Raw genomic sequence first — 20,066 nt, 5'->3', positions numbered from 1 at the left:
GGAACATCCGCCGTCAACGCTTTTTCCTGTAATTGGGGAAACAATGAGTTCAACTGGCTTTGTCCTCCAATATCCCTCGTGGGTAAGACAATTCAGCATCTGAAAAATTGTAGAGGTAAAGGCATATTACTTGTTCCATTGTGGCCTTCTTCTTACTACTGGCCATTGCTGACATCGAACGGCAAAGAATTCGAAGTTTTTGTGAAAATGTTTTTAGTACTCGACCCTTATTATATCAATTATTCTAACACAAAATGTATATTTGACGGATTTGCAGGCTTCTATTCTGTAGCATTATATATCGATATGTCCCAATAAATATTCAGTATTATTAAATTCCTAGTTATATCTCACTATTACCCCATCTAACACACTCATTTTTCATTCTTTTTATGTTGACAAACTTGGTTACATTTGCAAGATTTATTACATCACGATCAACGTTACACGTGGTGTGTTTTATGTGCCAATGCCTCTGTGCAAACACGTCTTTCGCGTCAATGTCTCTGTACAAACGTATTTGAGGAGTTCGTTCTCCATCTTGAAGCCCATCGTCTTACAGATGGCAAAGTGCAAAGGTACGAAATTAACTATTTTTTTTATTTCATTTTTCGACAGATCATGCCCCCCCCAAGTTTGAAAGAAAAACTCGCAACAATTAGGAACGAAAGTTTGAAACAAAAAGCCGAAGGTCTTCCCGTTTTATTAGAATCAGCTTACGCCAAATCCACTTTGAGGAAGTACAAACCTGCTTGGGAAAAATGGGTGTCTTGGGCTGGTCCATTCGACGAGGTAAACTGTTGTCCTGCCGACCCTTTTTACGTAGCGGTATATCTAAACGATCTTACGAATTCACTTGCAACCGAAGGAACATTGACCGCAGCTATTCTAGGAATCAGATGGGGGCACTTAACCTCAGGATTTGAATCTCCGACCGATCATTCCCTTGTTAAATTAGCACTAGAAGGAGGTAAGAGAATAATAGCTGAGAAAAATTCTATTGGAGGGAAAAGACGCAGAAAAGAACCCTTATCATCAGATATTATCAAAAGTCTAGCGGAAACATACGCCACATCAAGTAATCTTTTGGATATTCGTTTTACCCTAATGGTTATATTAGGATTTGCAGGTTTTTTCAGAATCAGCGAAATGCTAAGGATTCAGACCAAAGATTTAACTTTCGATCAAACGGGCGCAACTATTTTTCTACCCATATCGAAAACCGATCAACAACGCCAAGGTAATCTCGTTTTTATCAGTAGAACAAAATCCAAATCCTGCCCAATCCACTGGCTCCGTAAATATTTATCACTTTCCGGGCTGAGATACAAATCAGAAGCTTACTTATTTTGTCGCCTTTACAAAACGAAATCTGGTCATAATGCACATGGTCATCTCCCCATATCGTACTCCACAGCCTTATCATCGTTCAAAACCAACCTCTCAAAAATTACGGATTCGGCAAAATACGGTTTACATTCCCTCCGATCAGGGGGTGCTACAGAAGCCGCAAATAACGGAGTTTCTGATAGGCTTATCTCCAAACATGGTCGATGGTCCTCAAACACAAGTCGAAATATTTATATTAAAGACAAAACTGAAATCCGATTCAAAATTTCTCAATCATTGGGAATTTAGCTTTAAAATTTTTATTTTTTTTTTTTTGCTACTATCATGTTCAACTCATAATTTTTTCTTTTTTATCTCTCGTGTTATTGCAGACAAATACCAAACAAAAAGTAGCTATTATTGTGATTTATTGTTTGTTTATTCGAAAAGGAGAAATAGCCGAGAAGCGAAGTTTCCAGCGATTGAAAAAAGCTGGAAAAGCAGATTCTCGTGCATTTTCGCACGCTAATTACTTTTGCATGCGCATCATTACGTCATAATGAGAAGCATGCGCTGTGAAAACGTTTTAAATAAGGCGTTTGAATTACAAACATCCTCGCTGCATTCACTCATCAAACTAAGCGTACTTAAACATAAAAAATTATTTTCCTTTCATGATCTTTCCACATTCCACCACGTACATTCGAACCTATTGCCACCGGACGAAAAGCCAGCAACTCAAATTGGTCAATCAATGGCTCCGACGATCAACCACCAAGGAATACGAAACGCCGGTCATTGGAGATTGACGATCTTATCAACATTCACCACCGAAAACTTATCAAACATGGAATCGTGGATGTGTTTTATCAAGTTGACGAATTTGGTATTCCTTAAACAAAAATTACAAATAGATTGATAACATTTTGAAGCTATGAAGCTCATACCTCGTAAAAATCCATTATTATAATTTAAATTTATGATCTCTTACATTTGACGGTCAAACACTTGCAGATGGAATAATTTCTTTAGTAAAAAATTTGTACATAAAGGGGGAAGACCTTTAACCTCCGAAGGTCGGGGTGACGGATGCCATTGGTTCGGAGATAATGTTTCCTCCAGAATAAACAGCCACTGGGGGTTTTACGCTACACGCTTCGTCACAAAAACTCAGTTGTATTTTATTTGAGTTTATCCAACTTGTAATTTTACTACTGATTTGTTAACAATTTTTTTTACCGCGAGTGTTATTGCAGACAAATACCAAACAAAAAGTAGCTATTATTGTGATTTATTGTTTGTTTATTCGAAAAGGAGAAATAGCCGAGAACCTGAATGGCCTCAAAATTTTACATATTTTTTTCCAAATTTCCCCAAAAAAGTACCCTACGGGGGACTGACTTTTCTATTTTGGTGTTTTTTGCGACCCTATACCTGAGACGCATGGAGATGAAAAAAGATACCCTGACAGGCGTAGCGGCACATCACCATTTTTGTCCAAGTACACATCGCTTCGAAAAAATAAAATATTTGACCCTTTTGAGAGACTGAATTTCAAAATTTTCCTTTCATTTCAGACGTTTTTGCGACCCTTTGAGAGACTACAGTCGACTCTCTAATTCGATCTTCAAGGGACCAAACATTTTTTTTGAATTAGAGAAAGATTCGAATTACAGAGTTTCGAATTTGAGAGAGTGTCTATTTCTCCCAATCTTCGACCAAGATTTTCAAACTTTGATCCAATCACTTTCTCATTTTACTGTCGGACGTAATATACAATCGTAAACGCTATGCGAATCGTCGAAAAAAAACGAGCTAAGGGACTGGATACGAGTCTGCGATTTTTGATATTCCGAATTTTGGGACCCAGTCAGAGACTCGATTGCTAATTTATGGTTCCCCTCTGAGAGACTTTGTAGGTGGAAAATGGCCCTTATGGCTCGCAAATACACAACACCCTTTTTACCTAAGGGTGGCTACCCGAGGGTCGGGATGAAAAATCGGCGAAGAAGTTTTCGGCTGATGAAAAAGTCAGGAACCCAGCCCCCACTGGAAAAGTTGGCCAAAAAAATTGACTTTGATTTCATTTCACCATTTGAAATTCAAGGGAAAAAATTGCACTCCAAAACGATCCTCGCTTGATTTTTCAACTTAGGAACAAATAATTTATTTCCCCGGTAGGATTTCGATATAAATTTCCAGCCCAACTGTGGGAAAAATTTCCACCGGGGCTGTGAGGCAGGGGTGGGGAAAATTATATTTCAATTCACTGAAATGATTAACTACAATTTGACTCGGGTGAGTTAGGGCGCGTAGATTTTATAAAATTACAAATTTGAAGTCAATAGCACGCAGTTACGTTGGTGGCTCGTCTAAAATTTGGACAAACTGGGGAGAAAGTTTTAGAAGATTTTGATTTTGGCGCACCCTATGAAAAGTCTAGGTCGGACTCGCAAAGATGAAAAAGGATACAATATAGAACGCGTTTTTTGCCTTCGTAAAATGATCATTTAACTTATATTTAAGGATTTTTATATGCTTTATAAGCAGATGTAAAATATGCCTGTATTGTGCCAAACAAAATGACATATAGAGTTGCCAAAATTAGCGATGGAATTGCTTCGATCGATGAAAATCCATCATTCATTCAAACAATCTACAGCCCAACTCCTATTCTAATTCGAATCACTCAAAACTTCTTTTTCCCTTGAAAATCCATGATTTATTCGAACAATCTATAATCAATCTATACCAATGAGGATTTCTCGAACTTGCAGAAAGTTATTTCCGCCATATTTATTTTTGCAATCCAGGTTTAACCTAGTTTGAGTGTGAATTGAATGGATGTTCGACAAAGAGGATCACATAAACAGTATTTCTACACCAATGTGACCATACTCATCAAGGAGCTGAGCTTCCACACCATATGTGTGTACATTGAAAATTGATTGGATACGTCAAACAAATTCTTGTCCAGCATCACAGCGTATTGATCTATGAGAAAAATTGAAGATTGAAAACAAATGTGTTCCAGTCGAATTGTTTCTTCTTAAGCCTAATTCTCACTTTTAGTCCGCTGGAAAATAGAAAAGTGTACCCTATTAAGACTGTCGAATGTGCTAACCGCACTGGCTCAACTTCAGTATCTTTTAAATTACTCGTAGGCCCAATTGTAAACATCAACAGAAAATTTTTGATTTGAGAAATGTTTTAGCTTCGTTTTGGGCTGAACCTTGTGACCACGCCCTTAAAATGAAAAATTTGAAAACAAATGAATAAACCACCCCCATATATTCACCAAAGGAACAAGTGTCCAAAATTTCAATTAAATCGGACCATTTCTGAGGTCTTCAACCTGCCCCAATGTTTTAGCCTCGCTTTGGCGCTAAAACTCGTCCCCAGGCCCCAAAAATCAAAATTTTCAAAAAATGAAAAAACACCCTAGATATTCACCAAAAGAACAAATATGCAAAATTTCAATCAAATCCGACCATTTTTGAAGTCAGACAGATAGACAGACACTGTCAGATTCTAGCTCAACTGAAGTTGAGAATACCGTATAAATGGCGAGCCTGGTTCAATGAGTTAATTCCTAATGGGATAAGACAGAAGATTGAAATTGCAGCCTCTATAAACTTCAGACTGGATCCCTCAAATGGCTGATACTGGATCCCTCTAAATGGCTAATAAATCATATTGGAAAGGAACAAAATTTGTAAAATGGAAATTTTTTGTTTGAAAATTCTATTTTACTTAGATTTCTATCATTTGACCAAAAACCAACTTTATTGGACCAATAATGAGCATTTTAGCTCCAACCAGTGGGAACCACCTTAAGATTCCCATTTATATTTTACACCCCTGTGTCACAGACCCGCTGGTACTCCAGCCCTATTGGAAAATTTGGCAAAAATTTCGCACTCGGTGGGGATTTTAACCTCACTGGGAAATCGACTTTTCATCCTACTCAAAATTCAATGTAAAAAAATTGAACTCCAATACCATCCCCACTGGATTTTGGAACAATAGAATATCGGGATTTCAAGAGGAATTTATATCCCCATTAAGGACAAGTTCCACCGGGGCTGTGAGACAGGGGTGTTATTTTCTTTATAATGGCTTTTTTACAAAACACCCAATACCCATTGCTTTGAATAGTAAAAATAAACGGGTTTGCACTTGAAAGTTGTCAACCATTATCTTAGATTATCTGAATGAAAATGATCGGACGATAGATTATTGCAACATCGATGAAAAACAAACCTACCAAAGAGGGACGCATTGATATGAGATGCAGCCTGTACAATGACGTCATGAAGGATATTGCAAATGTAGCAAATGTTTTGGTACTTGGAAACGTTCAAGTTGGTGAAGGATGACAGATCTGTGAAATTATAAAATGTGACATACTTCACAACTAATATTTACAGTGTTGGGAAGAACAGTTATAGTAATCGAAAAATGGGCCATTCCATTTTATGTCCATAGAGAGGGGTGGATGAACATTTCCAGGGGGTAATTCGAGCAGAATTCCCAGGAGTCTAAAAGAGTGTTTTAAAATTTCCAATGGGGGTAAAAAAGTGGTTTTAGTACATTCCAACGTCACTTTAACAGACAAGGAATTCCCTCTATAGCGGTAGTAATTTTCTACCGCAATTGCTGTATAAACATCGCTTTTACATTTTTCATAAACTGCAAATGCAGTATATGCAAGAAACAGAATTCAAGATTCAAGGAGAAGCTTTTTCCTCGTACTATTTTTTACAATCAATGTTTGTTTATCTTTGTCGACCAGCACTATATGTATTCGTATATACCGCAATTGAGGGAATTCCCTGACTGTTTAAGGTATGAAAAGAATTTTTCAAAGGGTTCTTTTGCCAACGGTCTGATTCTCCACAGTAAGCATGGAAATTTATCAGAGTGAAAATAAGAATCAATGAATCAAAACAGGTTTAGATCATCATAAACCAGGGGTTCAAATGAGCTTTATTCAGTTGAGATGGAACTAATCGAACCCAATCGAAGCACAAAATTCGGTTTAAATAAATCGATCATTAACATCCCATTTTCCATAGAAATGAAGAAAACAATACAACCAACTCTATTGGGTATTTTGTATCACGGTTCCGGTACATATAGAGTCAATTTTCTGAATTCAAGAAAGTATATTCGACTGGCACTCTATTAATTGGTATTTTCCAGCATTAATTCAGCTCTAAAATTCCGATGCCCTCTTTTACATCCGATAACATATTGAGATATTTCAGCACAATTTTCGCCATTAAGGTCTTCTTACTTTGCTTCATGATGATTTTGATAGATTTTGATGTCTAGTAAGAAGACTAGAGGATTCTGTCATCAATTTTTTAATTTCGTTTTCAAAAATCATATAAAACTCATGAAACTATAATAAAAGTCTCCAAATTTGATGAAAATGGTCAATTGATCATGGTTTTCCGTTTGTTTTTCTCCAAAAAGGGATCTGGTGGTATGGATTTGCTACGTGCTCAAAGCAAAGCCAAACAATGGAGTCTGCCAAATTACACCGGGCCACTTATCAGCACTATCCAGTCTATCAAAAAGATATTAGTGGTCCCGGGCTATTGTGAAATCAGCCACCTTGTCTTACCTTTCAAAAGATTGGTGAAACCAGCGATTACACGTACCATGATGGCGACAACATTTTCACATATCATTGGTGATGATTGACAGAAGAGTAATAACGATGCTGAAAGCGCACTGTTCAATCTCTTACCCTAAACGAAGAAAATTGAAATTCATCATTATGCTTTTTAGATGTCACTAAATCTAAACTATTAATAAGCTGGGCTAAAGAAGAAAATGTTTTGTCTCTTTTTCATGCATTTTCGTAGCTTCAAAGTGGTTCAAATCTCATTTTGGGGAACAGATACATTGTCATCATCGTGTTAGAATGGCGCTAGACTTAGATAGTAAAGTAGGTTAAAGCCCGGGGGGGTACTAGGTTTGCGAGGTGACGGGAATGTCCGAGCCGAAAATCGAAAATCAACCCTTTGAGAGACAAAATTTTGGTGATTTTGGGACCCTTTGAGAGACTTTTTCCTAAACTTTGGTCCATTTTTTCCAAATTTTGGTTTGATTTTCACCAAATTTTGGTCAAAATTCTTGGAAATCGTGACCCTTTGAGAGAGAAATTTTTGATTTTTGTGATTTTTGGGACCCTTTCAGAGACTAACTTTTGAATTTGTACCCCTTTGAGAGACTTTTGAGGAATGAGAAAAGGTACCCTTATGGATCGCACATACCCGGCACCCATTTTGCCTAAGTACCCCCCCCCCCCGGGGGTTAAAAGTCTCATAACATAACTCTTTCATAACACCCATAACACTCTCATAACAGATCATCCATTCTGCACATATCACGCTCAACTATAAAGACTAAAGGGTCTGACCTGATTGTCCAGCCAATACATTCAAAACCGCATTGTGTTTTGCTTGAAAATTAAAGCAAACTGGGTTCGCTCCATAGATATCATATTCTTTTACACACTAGATAGGCTAGTATCTGCTCACAGATTTCCCGTGGAAGTGTGTCCAGTTTTGAAGACGACTAGTCCGCCACATTGTTTTCTATTTTAACTTAGATTTGTGAATGGTCGAATTTCAAAACATTCGAATCGCGCTGTTAACGACCAGAATTGAAAACAAGATGACGGACTAGTTAGCTCTAAACCTGGACACCCTTCTATTGTAAGGGTAGCTCGATCCAGTCAAGTAGCATAGAATGCAACCCCCTGGCTCTTAGGGGGGGGGCTAGAACCTAAAGTTCTGGCTGGGGGCTCTTTTTCCCTAAGATCAGGGGGGGGGGCTACTTACTCAGGGGGGGGGGGGCTATTTGTTTAGGTCTGTTTACTGGGGGCTAACCTAACAATTTTTTCCAAGAACTAAGAAATTTTTCTTTGTACATTTTGGTATTTTGTTTGTGTAATAATGAAGTCGTACTATTGACGTTTGTTGATTAGAATTTCAAAAGAAGACATTATACATTTGGTATCTCTTTCTCTTGTGTGGACATGCAAAATGAAGACCTTGCATTGTTTGAAATTTTTAAGCATAAATTAAAAAAAATGTTTGTATTTTGGTAGGGGGGCTGTCTATTTCGAATTTAGGTGGGGGCTAAATCTCAGGGGGGGGGCTGAACCTTCAGGGGGGGGGGCTTCAACCCCTCTGCACTCTATGAGTAGTTAGAGATCAGCAGTTAGCTCTGCTGGGGGACTTCTTTTAATCCCTTCACTAGGCAGGTTGTTCTGACTTCATTATATTCATACCTGAACAGGGTGAGCGTTCATGATCTTGGTGACCATGGTACGAATGATACTGTTACAAATTTCCTTGATGTTTTTATCTTGGCAAAAGTCTTTCACTTTCATCATTCCTGAGATTAAGAAAATCATTTATCATTCTATTGTTCTATGTAGGATTTGATTGTTTGACCACAGAGAACTATGGTGAATAAAATCTGCATTTGTATCTACGGTATGAAAAAATTTCAATTTATAAACTTCTACTCATCCAGGCTGTAAAGAGGTCTAAAAATCAGAATATCTGGTGATGGATGTTATATAGAAAAACCTTTCACGTAAAAGAAAAAATTCTTTTTGTGAATTTAAATTCTTAACGTGTCAAACTTTTAATGCAAATTTACATTGCGTACTTTCTACCAGTCTTCTATAAAACACAATTGAAAAACTTTTTGTTACCTGATAAATACTTTGAAGAGTTTTCCACGAGTGAAATTTCATGGTCATTTAATGCAACTTCTTTTAATGCAGCCTCGAGATCTGGAATTTACAAGAAATACATTAGTATTAGCATCAACATTTTGAATCAAGGATGGCTACTGACTCATTCTTGTCAGTTTTGTTTCTTAAATTTTTGATCGGAATCAGGAATCACAGTATGTGAACATAATTGTCTGAATCTGAATTTCGCTCCTGAAGTTTCCCAGTTTTTGGAGTATCTGCTAATTAGTAATTTTACTAATACAATAATGACCGGTTAGTGAGGGCTGTACCGATATATTGCCCACGGTCAAGTAACGACCGAGCTTGCGAGGTTGTTGCGTTGAACGAGGGTATTATTTTTCGGCACAGCCCGAAAAAAAACGGTCATTATTGTATTTGTTAACCGTTTTTCTTTGATTTTTCGCGCCTTATCCAGAAAAAATAGCGAAAAACAAGCAAAAAGTGGCCAAAAGTTATTCTAATTTCTGACGTCGAAAATGAAAAATTAGACAAAGATGTCAACGCAGTGTTCATTTTCCTTTGAAAAAAAACTGACGTCACAATGAACTTTTCTAACGACGGGCAATTCTGTAAAGTGTAGGCCCGTCGTCATGCGAAAAGAACCAATTGCATTGCGCAAAAAGCTGTGTAGCCCGCTTCGAAAAAGTAACCGGTTAACAATGTTGAGCTCTGGTTTAGTCGGCCCACTTTTAGCCCTGCCTATTAATGAATAAACCATTTGACAAAATGAAAAAGTTTATAAACCTGGAAGGCTATAAAAAATTGTAATGCAGTAAACAGCGAACTCACCTGTTAATACATACTTAAAAGATGATTTAATAGTCGACAAACAACTCACGTCATCTTGCAGCCGATCATACCAATTCCCGATCGACAAAACTAGAAAAGAAAATGAAGGGACAGTGGAAGAGAAAAGCCTCTCGATCATTACACCCTGATCACACCATTTTTTCGGTCTCATCAGTCTCATAAGACATCACAACCACATTTGCTCTGAATTGAAGAATGGCACCTGTTTAGCCAGCGAAAAGAAGCATTTACCTCGTGAGTTATATTGAAAATTAATTTTAGTAAAACTTTGGTTCTGTTTTTTTGTCATTTTTTTCAAATATACATATTTTTAAAAGAAGTAAAAGTGTTACTAAAATTATATCGAGTTTGAATATCCAATCAAGTGCGAGATGTCTGTTTTTTCTGCCGTTGCTGCTACTTTCACTTTTGCACACTTGCAAAACATAAACAAAGATAGCGATTTTTGTCAAGGCAGGATCCTGCTGATTTTTTAAGCTAGAAGGCATCTTTTGCTTGTAAAATGACGTTGCTGCTGTTCACACTATTGGAAATTTTACTCGAGTATCATTGTTGAGGTTATTTACCACTTCCTCTGGGAGAGGTGAGAGCTGTCCAGCTTAATTCACGCCATCAAGCCAAATTTTCAATAACGTCACCAAGAAGATTCGGTTTAATTTTAATAAAAATATGGAGGATATTTGACATTATAGTATAATTTTAATACCGGGTGGTCCAAAAAAAGCTCTAGTTGTGCTATCAACTTCAAGTTTTGTCTGACTAAACTCAGAGAAACTTAGATTCCTACTTATGGATTCCAGCAAAGATTTTATTGACTCTCGTTACTCACTTCTGTTATTATCATGATTGATATTGCCATAATTTGTCCAGCACTGGAGATTTTGACCTTCTTTGGAGTAATTAGATTGGAAGTGATGGAATTCATGATATGCACCACTGCAATGACTCCACGAAATTATGCAGCTTTTCTGTTTTTGTTCCACCCAATACGTCACTTTTTCTATCGTTTAAGTGACGTATTGGGTGGAAAATTTTAGAATCTCAGAAGACTCTCCAGTGGTGCATATCATGCATAGCCTAATGTTTTAGGGTAATATACTACATTAGCGAGTTAACATGTATTTGCACTTTTGAGGACGGTAGACTGTCTGAAGCGATTTGGAATAACCCGCAATTCTGACCCGCAAAACCAAGAACGGTAAAAGTGCTGATTTACCGTCGTCTCAGCTGGTCTGGATCTAGTCAAGTTAGAACCTTACCGTCTCCGTTGCAGAAAAACACACATATATAAACTCGCTATTATGTCCTGTGATGCAGAGATTGATAACAAAATTATTTTAGAAAAGGGATGCATCTAGCTCTCTAACCTGTTCTAAGGAAGTCTCCATGGGTTTTGAATTCAACCACTGAGTTTTTGGTACCTAAACGAAATAGATGATTGCTATTGATCATTAAGAGTATTAAACATCGGTGATCAAAATGCGATCTGCCAGGCAAAACTCTGAAAGCATGAAGGGAAAATCTTTTCATGTAGGTATATCCCCTTCCACCTATCAAAAATATTAATTAATACCCTCTATAGATGTTGCTCAATTTTTCAAAATATGGACCACTTGCCAGGGATAGGTGAGGGGTAAAAACTTCAAACGGCCGTACCTCAAAAACTATGATACCATCAGTTCCATCAACAATCCAGTCAATGTAGTCATTGATAACCTGGATAAGGCTCTAGGGTGCAAAAATTGAAAAGTATACCCGGCTGGTTGAAATGGGCTATTCCGGAAAAAATTTGTACCCCCTATTTTGAGATTTTTTTTGGTAAAGGTGACCCCCTTGGATTTTTTTCTCATTTTTTGGACCAACTTGATTTTCGACCTGCTTTTACTGACTATTCTGGATTTTCCATCTCATTTACTGACCACCCTGGATTTTTCATCTCATTTACTGACCACCCTGGATTTTCCACCTCATTTTACTGACCACCCTGGATTTTACACAACACTTCAATATAGGGGGTACAGACTATTTCTCTAATAGCCCAATTTTCCATATTATTCTTATATTACATTTTCAGACTTACTGCTTTCTGCATCTGACTGCATTTGCTCGACTGTCAATCTTTGATCATCTGATTTAGACGGTACCTTTAATCTAAGCATGACGATTTCTTGTTGAGCTTTCTTCAACACTGTCTCCATGTCTTTATACTAAAATTTTAAGTTACAACATGGTCATAAAAGGTCTTTTTCAGAGGCCAATTTGAAAGAGTACGTCGGGTGACTCTTTGATGAAACTTTTGATGATTCGCTCAAGTCGAACGATATCTTGCTTGAGCTCAAATCTAAAATCGGCGCCGAAATATTTGGTAGAAAAGGGGAATCCCCTCAAAACTTTAAAACCGCAAGTGATTTTTAAGTGCTTTGAAGCACGGTTGGAAAGTAGAGTTTTAACTCTGACTTTTAACATTAGACTTAAGACTTAGACCTTGGGATCTCAGGATCTAAAAGCCCAAAAATATTCTAATAAGGCTGAGAATATAACCTGGAAGCCACTTAACCCCTCCCAAATAAAAAATTCAATGAAACAAAGTGGAAGTACTGAAACTGCAATTCTCGCCCGAGCTTTAAATTTTGAAAAAGGTTAAAATACCAAAAATTGACAATATATTCCAACGCCGATCGTAGTTTATAAGAAAGCGAATAGTCCAACTTAAATTTCGAGGTATAACCTTATGTCAGTGTATCTTTATACCTTTCGAAAACTGAAATTTCAACTTTGAAATAGCTCATATATATATATATATTATTGGCAACTACTTGGCAGCTAAGCTACGCATCCTCTTTCCAATGAATGTAATTCTTAGCTCAGTATAGACTTTGTTTGGCATCAGCTACCCTGCTAGACTGGAGTCTGGAGTCGTTTCTAATTAGTGTAATACAGTAATATGTGTATTATATGATAGTTTGATAATTTTTACGGGACAATATGAGTTTGTATTAACTACAATGTCCTTGCATTATTTTTATACTGATTTTCTATAAGTCGGAATTAGTCGTCTAGTATGTTATAATAAAGGATTTTCGTGTCACCCGGTACATATTTCATATTTGAACTATCAATATACCTTAGTTTTCCAGGATGAGTCCGTTTCTTTGAGTCTGATGGCGAGTTGTTGAGCATATTCTTTTGATGTCACACCCTCTGGCTTGCTTCTTATGATGGACATCGCCTATGGTGGAAAAGTTGACAATACACCTTTTTACGGTTTATAGCTGCCTCGTATAAAAAGTCACCAAAATTTCGACTAAACAAACCATCTCATTGGCTAAAATGGGATGGTTTGTTTACTCGAAATTTTGGTGACTTCTTATACAAAACGGCTAACCAGAAAAATGTGTATTTGATAGACTCAGAAATAAAATCAAGGCCCTGGTTGAAATTGTCAAGATACAGGAAAAAATTAGAACGATTGACCATGACTTTTTGCGTGAAATTTCAACTTCATCAAGAGACACACCGGAAGAATGTTCGAAAAGAAATCATCTTGACGTTTTCGATGAACTTATGGTTGAACTTTTCACTGTAAATTATTGAAAGGTTACAGCTTTTCAACATAAACTCACCATGGCATTCTAAATCTAAAAAAGGAGGTAAAAGGTAGGAGTAACAAACAAGCTCCCGAATTCCCAAACTTGTGCCATGGTTGATTTTCGTCTATCTTCGTGCTTCTTTTCTCACCCAAATATTCCTTCATTTTGAAATTTTGAAGAGACGTCGAAATGTTGAATTGAGCCCCAAAAAATCGAAGTTGTTGCACGCTTGCTAGGTAAATTAAAGAACGCCATGCATGATGTTTAAGATCTTTTTGTTACTTTTGTAATGCAGGGTAGAGTAACCAGACGTCGTCCGTTGGATGAATGATCAATAAGGGTCACTGTTAATAACATGCAAAATAAAATCAAAGTTCTCTCTTACCAATGCAACTTTGAGAGTTTCAGCGAAGGCTTTGCGTTGGGTTTCATTCTCCTCTTCCATGGATGGTTTTGTAGCTGATGTATCCATTGTGTTGTTATATGATGACTTATTCGTTTATATTATAATATCCATTAGTTTTTTTTCTGAAAAAAAAAATGATGGATTTTGATCTTTCTTCAAATATAATGAAATTTTTGCAGGATTTATTTTATTTTCGCGAGGATCAAGTTTCGCGAATTCCACGAATTCAAAGATTAAAAAAACTCGTCTTTGCTTGAGATTGCTTAGAAACGATTTTGGTTAACATAAAATAAACAAATTAATCCACTCAAGGTAACTAAAGATCCAAAACAGGAAGAGTTTATTTACTTTAATTAAATAAGAATTGGACTAACAAAACACAGGATTGGCAAGTGAAGAAAATTACCTAATTTTCTAATCTCCAATAATCGGACACCGTTGGGGAGAAAACTTTTTCGAGGATGCACACTTTTAGCAGTATCTAGTATCTCTATTTTTGAAGAATACGTCATATTACCTTTGTAAAAAATTCAGATACTTCTATTTAAAATTTCTATTTTTGGAAAAGTTTGAGCATACCTTCAACTCTCTCTATTTCGAACCTCTTTTATTCGAATCTTTCTGAAATTCTCTAATTCGAAAAAAAATTTGGACCTTGAAGATCGAATTATAGAGAGTTAACTGTATCAAGAGTTTGTTTCGTTTCGTTCATTCTAAAGAGTTGATATTTACAATCTGATATTAATATTACTTAAAGTAATTTGAATACGCTAAAATATCTACCTTATTGGAACTAATTTTCGCGGGTTTTAATTTTAGCGTTTTTCGCGGTTTTTTGTCAAAATCGCGAAAATTTGATCCCGCGAAAAATTTTGAGAGTTGAAAACCGCGAAAATTAATTCCCGCGAAATACAATTTTTTCCAATTTTATCGAAAAATTTGAAAAATCCCTAGGAAAATGAAAGAAATTTGTCCAAAAGAGGGCAAAACCGCGAAAATTAAAACCCGCGAAAATTCCAGAATGGAAAAAACCGCGAAAATTAAAACCCGCGAAATGCAATTTTTCGGATATTTTTTTTCGACCGCGAAAATTAGTTCCCGCGAAAATTAGTTCCAATAAGGTATCTTATAAAAACTTGAAATGAAAATAAAAATCATGAAAATAAAGATTTGACCTATATATCATCATAGTAGATAAAATCTTAAAATAAAATCAGAGAATTAAAATTTTTAATTCTTTTGGTTCTGAAAACGTTTTAATTATTCGAATTTTTCAAATAGGGAAGTCAGGTGAAAAAAAACCATCTAAAACCTAGTAATCACAAAAATATACGTTCGTTTTCTATAAAAATATTCTAAAAAATTTAAATATCATCTTAAATAATAACGTAGGTGTATCAATCTCGCATTTTATAAAAAAAATATAACCCTACCCAAAAAAAGCAGAATTCCATAAAACTAATTCCCCGAAAAAAAAAGCCTTGTAAAAGATATGACACTAGACAAAAATAAACTTAGCCCACTGCAAAGTAACACTCACATTCCAGCACTAGTTAACATGGTGTCTACGGAATTTTTGTTACCATTTTCAAGGTTTTCAAGGTTTTTTTTGGCAATATTCTAGCAATATTTCAAGGTTTTTTGGGCCATTTATTGTTTTAAATAGTACGTATCATCGTTCTTGACGAGGTGCGTGGAAGGCTATTACCACCATTTGGTCTATAGAAATAATTGCGAGCGAAGCAAGCAAGAAAATTTTTGGAGTTTCAGCATCGACCAAAATTTCAGAGAGGACCCAAGCCAAAACAAGACAACTATACTGTGACAATTATGCTTTTTCAAGGTTTTCAAGGAATTCTTACAGAATACATTCACTTTCAAGGTTTTCAAGGTTTTCAAGGTCCCGTAGACACCCTGAGTTATCCTTTCACTAAGAAAATCACCCTACTTTGACCTTTGAATGAAGCTAAAATTCAATGTGAAAATAAGAGGAGAGATAACATGTATAATAGCATTGTATAACAATTTACAATTTAAAATATGGGTCTCAATAGGAAGTCATACCATTTTGCGGTTGAAGAGGGCTGCCACCACCGGGCGTCGCTAAAACATCAAAACTTCCACCATTCGAGATGCGTTTCAAGAGTTGATTTTCCTTTAATATAAATTCAGATTTTTGTTTGGATAACTCTTTGGCAAGTAAATCTTCATAAGAAGTTTTAAGGATGCCAATATCATTCTGATGTTGAGCTACATCCTTAGATAGCGCTTTGTTTTCTTCTTGTAAAGTATCATTGACTTGTTCGAGTTTTTTATTGAGTTCAACAACAACATCTAATTCTTTTCTCATGCTTTGTAAATCAGTTTTCATTATTTCCAATTCACCACATTTGGCATGACTCTGCATTGCTCGTTTTCGACATTCAGCTTTTAGTTTATCGTTACGCACCTATTTAAATAAAAAACACAATGACAGTTTAAAAATAATAAGAGTTGAGAAGAAAAAAATCAAGATTGGACGATTCTAAGCTTAAAACTTTAAATCGTATAATACTGTATTGACTATCCGAAACAGGATAACATGAATATATAAGCACAACTGAAACAAAAAGAAGAAAATAAATCCACGTAAAGAACAGTAGCGAGTTTTATATTTCTGCGACGGAGAAGGTTAGCTTGTGATTAGTCTAGATCCTAACTGACTGAGGACGTTGGTAAATCAGGAATTTTACCGTCGTCGATTTGCGGGTTAGTATTATGGATTGTTCCGAATCATTTCAGCAACTACGCCGTCCTCGAGAGTGAAGATATAATAAACTCGCTGATATTTTTTTAATTTTAAGAAACAGAGAAGTTAAGGAATCTTATAGCTTCGGGAAACTAATTTTCACGGTAACTGTGTTCGCTTTTCCCGGTCGAATTACAAATTTGGCCATTTTCCATCAAAATATTTGAAAATTTCCTAAAAATTTAAAGAAATTTGTTCATAATAGGGCAAAGCCTTGATAATTATTTCCCGAGAAATGCGATTTTTTCAAATTATTTTACGACCGCGAAAATCAGTTCCCGCTTAGATTAATTTCCATGAGGTACCTGTAAATCATTTTGTTGTTTTGTCACCGTTTCAATCTTCACCAATAACTCGTTTTGATTCATGTCCCATTCCTGTTGCATAGTATTCTTACCAGCTTTCAAAACTTCATTCTCTTGTCTTAATACTGTCAAGCTCTCATCCAAACACGTTTTCTCTGTTTTGTTTTTCGATATAATACGTGCCATTTCTTCTTCACGTTTACGTAAACTTAATATGATTTCACGTAATTCACTAATCTCCTCATCTTTATCGAAATTATTTTGATTTTCAGATTGGTATGTTTCCAACTCTTTTGAAAGTAATGATAAATTTTGTTTCAGATCCGCATTGACCATAGAAACCTCCTCAAGTTCATTTTCCAGCGAATTAAATTTGATTTTGTATTCATTCAAATCTAAGTGAGCCGTCTGTAACGTGGTCGATAGTTCATCTCGCTCATGACTCATTCTATCAATTTCACCATCGCTTTGTAATTGTAATGTTTTAATCTGTTTTTTGTAAGTTTCGATGCAAACTGATTTTTCTTGTTCACAATTTCGTAAAGATGTTTTCAATAGCTCGTAATCCGCTTCTAGTACCGTCAATTTCTCATCATAAACCGACTTTTGAGCCGCTAATTCAGACTTTGATTGTTGATTCAGTTGATCAATTAACGACATATTATTTATCTGTTTTTCTTTCAGATCCATAGCCTCGTTTTCGTGCTGTTTGATCCTCGATTTGAGTTCCAAGATAACCTTTTCCCTTTCCTCGATTTCGATTTGGAGACTCTCGTTTTCCTTCCGACTACATTGTAAATCTTTCGAAAGATCGTCATAATTTTGACTTAAATTTTCTAGTTTTACATCACTTGAAGTTAATTTTTCATTAAGACTTATATTCTGCTTTTTCAGATTTTCAACTTCGACCTGATTAAAAGATAGACATGTTTCTTGTTCCCTTTTATACTCTCTAAAATGATGGCTAACAGCTTCCAGTTCGTTTTGCAAATGACTTAATTGGTCCTCCAAAGTTTTTTTAACGGCTTCACTCTCCGCAGTATAGCTTAGGTGATCAGTCTCCAATTGATCAATTTTACATTGTAGCTCCTCACGAACTTGTTTCGTTTCATGTGACAGGCGTTCGTTTTCAATAACTTTACTTGATAATTCCTCTTTCATTTGTGACTCCATCGATTTAACATTGTCACTCAATGAACTATTCTCTTGCTTTAAAGTTTTGATACGTTGCTTAAGAGAGTTAACCTCCTTCTCGAAATTCAGTATCTTGGAACGATCATCGTGCCCTTTCTTCTCAAGTTTCTCAACCGTTGCTTTTAAAGGCTTGTCGCGTTCTTCAGAATTCAATAGCTTCGATTTCAATTTCTCGACCTCCATCTCCAACGAATTGTTCGTCTGTCGCAATTTTTCTGTCTGGATTTCCTCTTCTGACACACATTTTTGACTCGCATCTAACTTCCCTTGTAGCTCTCTTAATTCCTCGTGAACCAAAAAACTCTCATGCTTCGATTGATTTGCAAAATCATTTTTCTCATCCATAACCATTTTTAACTGATCCTGAAGATAGACACCATTTTCCGTCACATCACGCAATTCTCGATCTTTAATCCTGATCTCTTGTCGCAAAATTGAATTGTCTTTAATCAAATCCTGTTCTTTTTCTTTCCGACATCTTAATTTCTCATCTTGGTTCTTCAATTTCCCAATCAAACGATCGACCTCAGAACCCAAAGTCTCTTTCTCGATTCGCAAAACAATACATTGGTTCTTCATTTCTTCTTCACTATTTCTAATCCGTTCTAAGGACGCTGTATCTTTTGTAGCCGCCAAATGGATCTCCTGATTGACCTTTTTGAGGGCCTCAACCTCATCCTTCAGGTTTGTATTATCACGCTTATATCTGTCAATCGAATGTAATTGCTCATTATATTTCTCTTGTAAATTTTCCTGCGTTTTTAATAATTTTCCAATTTCTTCCTCCATCAAATTTAACTTTTTTAACAAAGTATCTTTATAAATTTTTTCGTTCAACAATTTCGAATTCTCCTCAACAAGTTTATAATATCCGGCTTCAAATTGTTCTTTCTTTTCCTTCAAAAGGGTACGTTCGTTTTCAAAGAAAAACACTTTAGCTGATAAACTGTCAATCGTGTGCTGAGCCACTTTAATCCTTTCAATTAATATGCCTCGACCATCCAAAGTAGTTGTAGTATCTCTATTAATAAAAGACGAGTTTAAAGGAGGCAAAAACTCAGCTCCTGATGAAGGCATTGTATTGTTACCAAAATGGTGTGTTGGTGCAGTTGCTATGGGAGACCATGGAGAGCCTGGTAATGAATGGTAGCCATCTTCAAATGAATGTTGACGAAATGTTTTCTTGTTATCTTTGGATGAGGTGGTAGTGCTAGTGAAAGTTGTTGGCAACATTGTGTGGCAAGCTTTGCTTCATCATCATTCGTATAATTGTTGTGTCATTTTTTGTTTTACTGTATTCTAATGGGGATGAAATAATGATAAAAATAATCAAGGGGGTATTTCTGCAATTATGAACGTTGGTCACCCTATCTTTGTCAAACTTTTTCAAAAAAGTTCTTTAGCAGTGTAGTACCAGATGACTCGAAAAACTTAAAACGTTTGATACAAAGCCTCCCTGATACTGGATAAATTGTTAAAACTCAATCACTCTTTTCCAAGTTAAAAATGTTAATAAATCAAAATTGTCAAGCCTAATTTTATAAAGTAAAACTTTGGTTATAACTTTTAATCATTAGACAAAACTGCTTAAAAAGATCCAACAAGGAGAAAACAGCAGACTTTCGAGACAAATTTAACCTGATACTCTAACATACATAGTGAAATCATTGAGAGGTCAAAAAAGAAAAATCACAAAAATCCTGAAAACACCTTCTTTTGGAAGTGTTACATTAATCAATTAACATGTAACCTAAGATTTGTGAGTTTTTCGATCAATAACTAGAGAGAGTTTACACTTTTTTGAAAAGGTGATAAAATATCTTTCTACAATCAAACCTGACATGACATCAGTTTTTCT

The 20,066-nt window shown here is 35.8% G+C and overlaps 2 protein-coding genes across 2 annotated transcripts; both read right to left on the bottom strand.

Moving 5' to 3' along the window:
• Nucleotides 1–3,823: 3,823 nt before the first annotated feature.
• Nucleotides 3,824–14,039, bottom strand: LOC136810009 (meiosis-specific protein MEI4-like). Its single transcript, XM_067066578.1, has 10 exons — nt 13,901–14,039; nt 13,050–13,154; nt 12,006–12,132; nt 11,293–11,346; nt 9,905–9,994; nt 9,071–9,151; nt 8,639–8,745; nt 6,962–7,088; nt 5,597–5,713; nt 3,824–4,323 (listed from the first exon to the last, which is right to left on the bottom strand). The coding sequence occupies exons 1-10, from the start codon at nt 13,985–13,987 to the stop codon at nt 4,208–4,210; spliced, it is 1,011 nt and encodes a 336-aa protein (XP_066922679.1). The 5' UTR covers nt 13,988–14,039; the 3' UTR covers nt 3,824–4,207.
• Nucleotides 14,040–15,185: 1,146 nt separating this feature from the next.
• Nucleotides 15,186–19,506, bottom strand: LOC136810005 (putative leucine-rich repeat-containing protein DDB_G0290503). Its single transcript, XM_067066576.1, has 2 exons — nt 17,015–19,506; nt 15,186–16,370 (listed from the first exon to the last, which is right to left on the bottom strand). The coding sequence occupies exons 1-2, from the start codon at nt 19,439–19,441 to the stop codon at nt 15,969–15,971; spliced, it is 2,829 nt and encodes a 942-aa protein (XP_066922677.1). The 5' UTR covers nt 19,442–19,506; the 3' UTR covers nt 15,186–15,968.
• Between the last annotated feature and the right edge of the window lie 560 nt (nt 19,507–20,066).

This window comes from Clytia hemisphaerica, unplaced genomic scaffold (genome assembly GCF_902728285.1).
Source record: "Clytia hemisphaerica strain Z4C2 unplaced genomic scaffold, Clytia hemisphaerica genome assembly, whole genome shotgun sequence".
NCBI lineage: Eukaryota > Metazoa > Cnidaria > Hydrozoa > Leptothecata > Clytiidae > Clytia > Clytia hemisphaerica.
The sequence above is the reverse complement of the archived record's forward strand: the minus strand, read 5'-3'. Positions and strand labels throughout refer to the sequence as shown.